At 57.4% G+C, this 8,076-nt stretch overlaps 1 protein-coding gene across 1 annotated transcript in view; it reads right to left on the bottom strand.

Moving 5' to 3' along the window:
- Window positions 1–24: 24 nt before the first annotated feature.
- Window positions 25–8,076, bottom strand: part of DCST1 (DC-STAMP domain containing 1) — a 15,313-nt gene continuing 7,261 nt past the window's right edge. The window contains exons 7-17 of the mRNA XM_019662491.1: window positions 7,517–7,733; window positions 7,285–7,428; window positions 6,643–6,764; window positions 6,108–6,265; window positions 4,028–4,127; window positions 3,807–3,902; window positions 3,562–3,688; window positions 3,152–3,268; window positions 2,545–2,687; window positions 2,311–2,424; window positions 25–372 (exon numbers count right to left, since the gene is read on the bottom strand). Coding sequence (XP_019518036.1) covers window positions 121–372; window positions 2,311–2,424; window positions 2,545–2,687; window positions 3,152–3,268; window positions 3,562–3,688; window positions 3,807–3,902; window positions 4,028–4,127; window positions 6,108–6,265; window positions 6,643–6,764; window positions 7,285–7,428; window positions 7,517–7,733 — 1,590 coding nt within the window. The 3' untranslated portion in view covers window positions 25–120. The remainder of the gene's footprint in view (window positions 373–2,310; window positions 2,425–2,544; window positions 2,688–3,151; window positions 3,269–3,561; window positions 3,689–3,806; window positions 3,903–4,027; window positions 4,128–6,107; window positions 6,266–6,642; window positions 6,765–7,284; window positions 7,429–7,516; window positions 7,734–8,076) is intronic.

Genomic DNA, 8,076 nt, shown 5'->3' with positions numbered 1-8,076 from the left:
GACTGCAGGCCTGGCAGCGCCCGGCTCACCCCCGCCCCCTACGCCCCGTACCAGACCCCTGCGAGGCGCAGGCAGCAGGAGTGTACACGGCATTTTATTAGGAGCGAGCCGATCGACCCTTCACTCCGCGTAGGTGGCGTCATCATTGCTGTCGCTGTAGGCGGAGGAGGAGAGCTCCTCGCAGGGTGTGCAGGCCGGGCACCGCTGCCGCATGTCGTCCCAGCACGACCTGCAGTACACGGCCTCGCAGTCCGGAGTCGGGCACACGTAGGACTCGGGCGTCTCGGGGGCCTGGCACACCACGCAGCGCCGGCGCAGCCAGGGGCGCAAGAGCGGGCAGCAGCGGTGCAGGATGTCCACTAGGCGGTGGCGCTGTTGGGGGGTGAGGAGGGTTTAGAGCCTGTTGGGGGTCCAGGAGGGAAAGGGGGCCCGAGGGGAACTGGACAGCGCTTCCTGTCTGAAGTCTCAAGGCGTGACGATGCCTACGTGTTGGGGGCGCTGGAATGGGCGAAGACCCCTGGAGGGCAAGGGTGCCATGGAAGTGGGTCCTAGAGAGCCTCTCCCACTCCGTGATGGAGCCTGTGAGGATGGAGCAGTAACCCTCATCTGTACTTTCCCATAAAGCATCTTATTTGGTTCTCATGGGGGGAGGGGGGAACGGGCTGACAAGACTATCACTATTGTGTTCCATACTTGACAGATGAGAAAGATGAATCTCACAAAGATTAAGCGACTTTCTCAAAGGCACACAGATAGCAAGCAATCAAACCCGGCTAGACCCAGGTACCCTAATTCCGAACTACAAGCCTGGTTCTCTCTCTCCCACCCTCTATCCACACACTTGCCAGGAATTCTTCTCCACAGTCACCTTATCACATCACTCTTTGCTCAAGAAACTCCAGGAGCCCCACGGCCTGGCAAAGGTGCAAGTCCTTCCTGGGTTTGGCCTTCAGAGCCCTCAACAGCCTGGTTCCTTTCTAGCCTCTGCTCCATCTTCCCTCTCCCTGAACTTTGCATCTTCTGTGCCAGCTTCTCCTTCCATCAGCCCTGACACTTGGCGTTCCCTTTGGACGCTGAGTCTTTGCACATTCTGTTCCCTCAGCTTGGAATGACTGCCCTTCACATTTCCATCTGCCCATCAAAATCCAGTTGACTTCAGGATGGGGGCATGGAATCACAGTATGTTCCCTTTTTCATCAGATATTTATTCAGCCCTATTGTGTGTCATGGGAGGGAATCTGGGCACTGGAGGAAAAAGTGGAGCAAACACACTCTCGCTTTTATGAGCTTTGTTAGGGTTGATTAAATGGCTGCCATTCATTTTTTTTTAATGTTGGACCCCGTGCTAAGAAACTGTAAATAACTCAATTCAAACCATAACCATATAAGGCCGATATCATCATCATCATCATCATCATCATGTCTTTTTGCAGGTGAGAAAACTAATGCTTGGAGAAGCGGTCACTTGCCTAGGGCCACACAGTAACGACTAACACGTATATAAAACTTGCTACATGCCTGCACCTCCCATGAGAGCAGAACTCATTTCATCCTTACAAAAACCAGGTGGGATAGTTAACTCCATTTTACAGAAAAGGGAAACCAAGGCATAATAGCATCTAAATAAGTGCCCAAGACTACACAGTTGTCATAGTAATAAGGGGGCGAGCCAGGGCTCACACCCAGGCCTTCTGGCACCAGAGCACTACGCCTGACCACCACGCTGTTATGGCTCTCCAGGGAGCAGGCCTGCAGATATGTCCTACCTCCCCGTTCTTCAGAGGGAGAAACTGAGGTCCAGGGAGGGCTATGGCCCAGGTCACACAGCTTAATGAGGGAGTGTGGGCCGGAACCTGGTTCTTCTGACTCCATGCCCTTTCTATGTAGCACGTGCCCCTTCAGGAGGCCTCCCTGAGCCCCAGTGCCCCCCACCTCTCCCCTGCTCCTCTGAACCGCACTGAGCTTCCAGTCGGCAGCCCTCTCAGAGAACCTGTGGCTTTGCCTCCGGTCCCTTGTTTCTGATGGCTTTCCTTTAACCAGACTGTGTCAAGTCTGATTCTCCTTTTCTGCCTGCTTCCTGGTGGTCCGCCTAGTATCTCAGGCTGGGCAGACTTCCAGGGTGCAGAGATGGACAGGGCGCTGACCTCCAGGGGCCGGATGACCATGGCCCTTGGCATGAACCGCGGCAGAACTCACTGAGCTTCAGGAGGGCTGAGACGGTGGTGGTGGCTGGGTGAACGGAATGGAGGTGCCCTCCCGCCACAGTTCTCAGGCCTGGTCAGGAGCCCAGGAGCCCAGGCCTGGACTTACCGGAGCCCTCTGCTGCCGTGCCTGCCTCACAATGGCCGCCCTCCTCAGTTGGGTGAAGGCTGCCCTTTTCCTCAGAAGCTCATTGTAGAAGAACAGGGTCCGCTTCTTCTCTCGCTGGGGCCAGGGACAGGGGGTCAATGACAGTGACAGTGCTGAGGGGATGGCATCCTCCAAAGATGGCATCAGTGGGGAGCTGGGTGCACGTAGGGGTGGAGCGGGGAGGGGAGGGTGCACCTTGGGGAAGTAGAAAGCTGCGATGACCCTCCGGAGCCGGTAACCGAAAGCCTGGAGCAGGCAGAGGCACACGAGCAAGGCGATGGGCAGCGCAGCCCTCAAATAGGCCTTGGCATTCAGACACACGGGCTGGGGCAGGCAGGCTGGGGGCAGGGGCAGGCCTGTCAGGGGTCTGGCCAGGACGGGCCAAGGCACAGGGCAGCCCTGATTGAATTCCCCCAGCCCGGAGAGGGTGCAAGTCAGGTGTCTGACACCTTGCTGTCCTACCTGCCCCTCACCCTGCAGAGCTGCTCTGCCTCTAGGCCCACAAGGCTGTTTGCTCAACGTGGCACAGGTGTAGGACGTTCCCATCCTAGCAGATAGTTCTGTTGGGCAGCGCCGCTCTGGAGGGCTGGGACCCTCTGGTCTAAAGGCCCCAGTCCCCGACTCCTCTGACCCAAGTCTGTCATCCTTGAGGACCTGATATTTCCTGCTCTGATTCCCCAACCCAAGCATGCTGACCCCCATCTTGCCACACCCAAGGCCCGGTCCCCCAACTCTGCCTGGGAAAGATCCTTGCCCCCCCCAGCTCTCAATTCCTCTGATCCAAAGTCTCAGCATTACTCACGCACGTTGTTGGACTCCACCACTGTCTCTGAGGAGGTGTTCAAGGCCCCAATGGTTTTCCGAAGAAGCCAGGCAAGCATGGAGTCTCCCCCAACTTTCACCTCCAATTTATGACTGCCTGAGGCCAGGATCAGGCCATGGTGTAGGGGTGGAGAGTAAAGGCATGTCAGGAAAAAGCTGCAGTTACGGGCATGGGGAGAGGTCAAGGCATCGAAATATTTCTCAAGGGCACTTTTCTCCCTTCCTGTGGCAGATATGAACAGCTGTTGGGTTGCAGGGCTGAGATTTGACCCCGAGGAGGACAGGGCGGGGCTGAGAACCAGGAGGAGATGACAGAATTGGAAGAATTGGGATGGGATGGCTGCACAGGGGTGGGAGCTCTCCGTGGGTGTCTTGGGGGGCAGGGCTCACTGCGGAAGGAGTATTCCAGGAAGGAGTGGTGGCGGATGGTGTCGAAGATGGAGTAGAGAGCCCAGTCCAGTCCACACAGCACCAGGAACAGCAGCAGAATGGGCAGTGTCTCCATGAGCTCCCTTACCTGCCCGAGAAGAGCAGGAGGGCTGGAGCAGGGCAGTGCCACCCACCCGCCGGGCATGAAGCCCTCTTTGTTGCCTCCCCCCATCTGTGCCAGGAGTTGCCTCCCCTGCCATCCTCACCACGTTCTTCATTTCTGTGGCCTGAATAGTGGGGTTGTAGGGGAAGATGACGGTTTTCTTCTCAGCTTTGCGGAGCGGTAGCAGACTCCGTCTACCCTGGAAAAATTGTCCACACAGTGAGGCACGCTAAGGGCCCTCTCCTGTCCCCTCTGCCCTCCCCGAGTGTGAAGCCACACAGGACACACAGCAGGGCACCCGTGGGCAGGGCTGGGCCCACTCACCAGCTTCTTCCTGCGTTCATCGATCTGACGGAAGTAGGTGCTGATGTAGATATTGTCAAAGCGAATGTCCCCATTATAGCTGTCCACGTAGGAGAAGGACCTGTGGATGAGCGTGTCCCCATCTCTTTCCGGTTCTCCGCACCCACCCCCAACCCTGGGCTCCCTTGAGGCACAGTCATTCAACCGTCAGGCCAGCGTCCACTGAGCACCATCTACATCCTAGGAGAAGAGGACTCCACCCTACCGCCCAGCAGCCCATGGTCCAGTGAAAGACAGACGCTTACTCAGCTGATGAGACACAGCAGAGGTGAGGATGGGATGTGGTGGGGGCCCAGTCTGTCTGGGAGGGAGGGCTGGGGAAGTGCCTGTGTGTGCATGGGAGATAGGGGAACGTTTCCCAGGCATGCACCTTGCAGAATGACTATCAAGCAGAAGAAACAGCAAGAGCAAAAACACAGAGATGGGAACCTATCAAGGTTGCAAGAATCACCTGACCCATTATGACTCTCACATTCACTTCTTTAAGTCCCCGCCTCCTGGCTGAGGCTGCAAAACATCTTCTAGAGGTCCCTTTAAGCAAAACTCATCCTGACAATTTCCCTTCTCCTCTGACACACCCTCGAGTACAGCAGTGTTTTCTGTGTGTGTGTGTGTGTGTGTGTGTGTGCATGTGTAACTCTTCTCTGTGTGTCTCCCAAGATCCCACATAATACTTCAGTTTCCTAAGAAAAAAAGTTGTTGAAAATTTGTTTGAAACTGTAAAATTGCATTAAATAAAACAGGTTCCAATGCTATTCCAAATCCATACATCTTTGCCTTTAGGATAGAAATGTCTAAATGCAAAGAAAGACTGTGAGCGCCCCCTTGTGGAGAGACCTACCGCTGCTGCGCAAGGGTCGCCCCGAGCCTGGGCCCCGCCCTCTAGGCTACGCTGCCCCTTCAGTGAGTGACCTCACCCAGGTTGAAAGCCTGGAAGTGCCTTTTGACTCTGTGCCTCCTTCCTTCCCACCCCAAGCTAGCTCTGAGAGCTGCTACACCTACCCCTTCCTCCATCCTCCTCAGGCCAACTTCCTGCCACGTGCCACTGCAGCCAGGCTCCCTGACTGCTGACCCACCTTGGGACTCCTGCCTCCAGCTTGCCCTGGTCCATCCTGCAACTGCCGGCAGTTCAGAGCCCTCCTGCAGGGCTTTCCAGGCTGTTCTGGCCATGCCCTTTTCAGCCTCGTCCTCTGCCCTCTGCATCCCACAGATGCCAGGATCCTTGCCCGAAAGAACACCCTTCTTCCTCTTGTAGCCCATGGCTCCCACCTGCAGCCTTTTGAAGCCCAGTTATGGCCCTTGCAGGGGCGTCCCCACAGTTCCCACACCTGTCACGCAGCCCTGGAAAAATCATCTCTGTTTTATGGATGCCTCTAGCCTGCCCTCGACCATGAGCTTCTTGAGGGCGGGAATACGGCTCATCCATCTTTGTCCTCCCACGGGCGGGCACATAATCACTCCCTGGCAGGGACTCTAGGCCCTACAAAAAGGGGCACCCAGAGCAGGAACCCCTATGGCTATCCCTGCCCAGCCCCTGCCCGGCCTCTGCCCCTCTCAGGCATTTGGGGGTGGAGACAGGAAACAGGTTCCAGAGGTCAGCAGGGGACAGAGAGCAAGTCCCAGGGCAGCCCAGCTGGACGCCAGGCTGGGTGGGGTTGAGGACTTTGGTCCAAATGGAGGGAAAGTAGCTGCCAACGCAGCAGGCGGGAGAAAATGAAAGCAGAATTGGACGATAAAAATGGCACAAAGTCAGAGCCAAGGGGAATATGAAGGGCAAGAAAAAAAAATCAAAAGTCAAAGCGAACGGTAAAAAAAAGCGTTGGCATAAAGGCTGGAAGGAGGTAGATAAATGGAGACGGTCGCCCTTTTAAGGTGGCAGGACCAAGGGCAATGCTTCTTCTGACAAAATGCCCACATTTCCTTTCATTTTGTGTAAACAATGAACGGAGCTTTCTGGCAGGAAAGTTCAAGGCACACAAATATTCCCATTTGGAGTGGGAGGTGGGCTCTGGGGGCTTCCGGGCCGGGGTTCGGGGCTCACGCTCGGAGGACGAGCAGGAAGGTGCAGGACAGCAGCACCTGCAGCAGCCCCAGGCTCCACTCCAGCTGGGCCTCCTGGCTTCTCACATAGTCCCGCAGCTCCGTGCTCACGTGTTCCCAGCTCGTGTTGAGGCCCACCAGCCCGGCCTGCTTCTCTTCCTGTTGAGAGCGCACGGGTGCAGACCCAACCTGCTGCGGCCACACGGGCCCAGACCCGGCCTCCCCCAGGCCTCTCTCCCCAGTGCTCCACTCATGTCATGTCCTCTGGCTTGTCCCTGGACCCGCGGGAGCTACCGCTTCCTTCTCTCACCACCCTGCTTGACACAGTTGCCCTCCTGCACCTGTAGGAGACGACACCCTCTCACACCTGGTTGACCGTTCCGCCCCAAAGTCAGGTCCACGCAGGCCACGGGCTCAGCGCTGCCCCCTCCCTCACACCGTCACCTCTTTCCTGTGCCCTGTCACTTGCCCTTCCTCAGGCCCGTTCCCTGTACCCTCCCCCCACCCCCCACTCCCAGTATGCCCCTGCCCCCTACCTTGAAGTCAATAGTGGCTGAGAATTCCCCACTCAGGTCACGAATAGACTGGTTGAGGGAGTCGTAGGTCTGCCCAAAGTTGCCTTCCACTGGGATGCGACTGCGGCACCAAACGTCCATCACTGGGGGCCGTGGGGTCAGGTCACGGGTGCCTTCCTGCGCCTGGCCTCCAGGCCTCCCTCCCCGGGCCCTCTCCATCCTTTTTGCCTCCCTGATGACTTTCCACCACTCAGAGGGCTCCCCTTTCTGCTCTCCGTGAATTCTTTTTCTCAGGGACAAGACCCGACTTCCCCATTGTTTCAGCACATGTTAATAATAATGATGGCCCACGTTCACAGAACAGCACCTCTGTGTGCCCGCTCTGTTACCCCGTTCCCAAGTGTTAGCCCCTTCCCTCCTCAGAAACCCTGAATGGGATAAGCACCATTATATGCCCATCTGTCAGGTGAGACGAAGCTCAGGCTTAGCTGTGACTTGCCCTGGGTCACAAAGCCACAGTGGAGGGGCTGCTCTGCGGGTGCTGTGTCCTCGGAGCCCAAAGCCTCCCCGCCTGATTGCTTTTGGGCCCCACGACTACTCAGCGCTCCCCAAGGACTCAGCTGCTAGCCCTGCCGCTCCCCACCCTGCGGCCACTGTGCTGACCCTTGGCAATGCCACAGAAGAACTTGAACTTCATGGGCACGCAGAGCAGGTGCTTGAGCAGCGGGACCCGGACGCGTTGCATGCACTGTTTGTGCTTTTGGTCAAACCAGCGGCGGCAGCTGAGAATGGCCTGGTTCACCACATCTGTGGGGAGGGACTGGGGCTGTCTGAGGTCCCCACACCGTGGCCCCGTGGCCTGCCCCACCCTGCCCCGCCCGGGGACACCCCTCACTGGAGCAACGCAGCTTGGTCTTCATCTCATACATCTTTTGTGTGGAGAGGTGGCGTCTGGAGGCCACGGCTCGGTGGGTCCGCACGCCTTGAGCTGCCTCCTCTGAGCCCACGGCATCCTCAGGTGTGTAGCCGCTCTCACTACTCACCTGGGTGTCCAGGTCCTTGAAGGAGCTGGAGATGTTTTGAGCCTCTGCTCTTAGTGACTCTTTGCTGCTCTAGGGTGGAGGGAAAGGGTGGAAAGGGGTCGGGGTGGGAGCTTAGAGCTTCTGCTGCCCAAAGGCCCATCTTCCCCCCATTAGCCAAGTTTTGGGCTCTCACCGCAGGCCAGCAGGAGCCTAGGCCCTGAGACAGCCTCTTGCCTCAAACTCTCCTCTGTTCACAGTCCCTGGGAGCCCTCTCAGCTCCCCAGTTTCCTCTGCTCTGCTCACCTCCCAGGCTCCCAGCACCTCCTCAGGCCTACCACCCCAGACCCTTGCTAAGTCAGGGGAGGGCTTCCCAGGCCCTTGGACTTCACCCCACATCACTGATCTCTCAGACCACCATGCCACCCCAACGTCC

The sequence above is a fragment of the Hipposideros armiger genome, unplaced genomic scaffold, assembly GCF_001890085.2.
Source record: "Hipposideros armiger isolate ML-2016 unplaced genomic scaffold, ASM189008v1 scaffold_378, whole genome shotgun sequence".
Lineage (NCBI taxonomy): Eukaryota > Metazoa > Chordata > Mammalia > Chiroptera > Hipposideridae > Hipposideros > Hipposideros armiger.
Note: the sequence above shows the minus strand (reverse complement) of the source record. Positions and strands in the feature narration are given on the sequence as shown.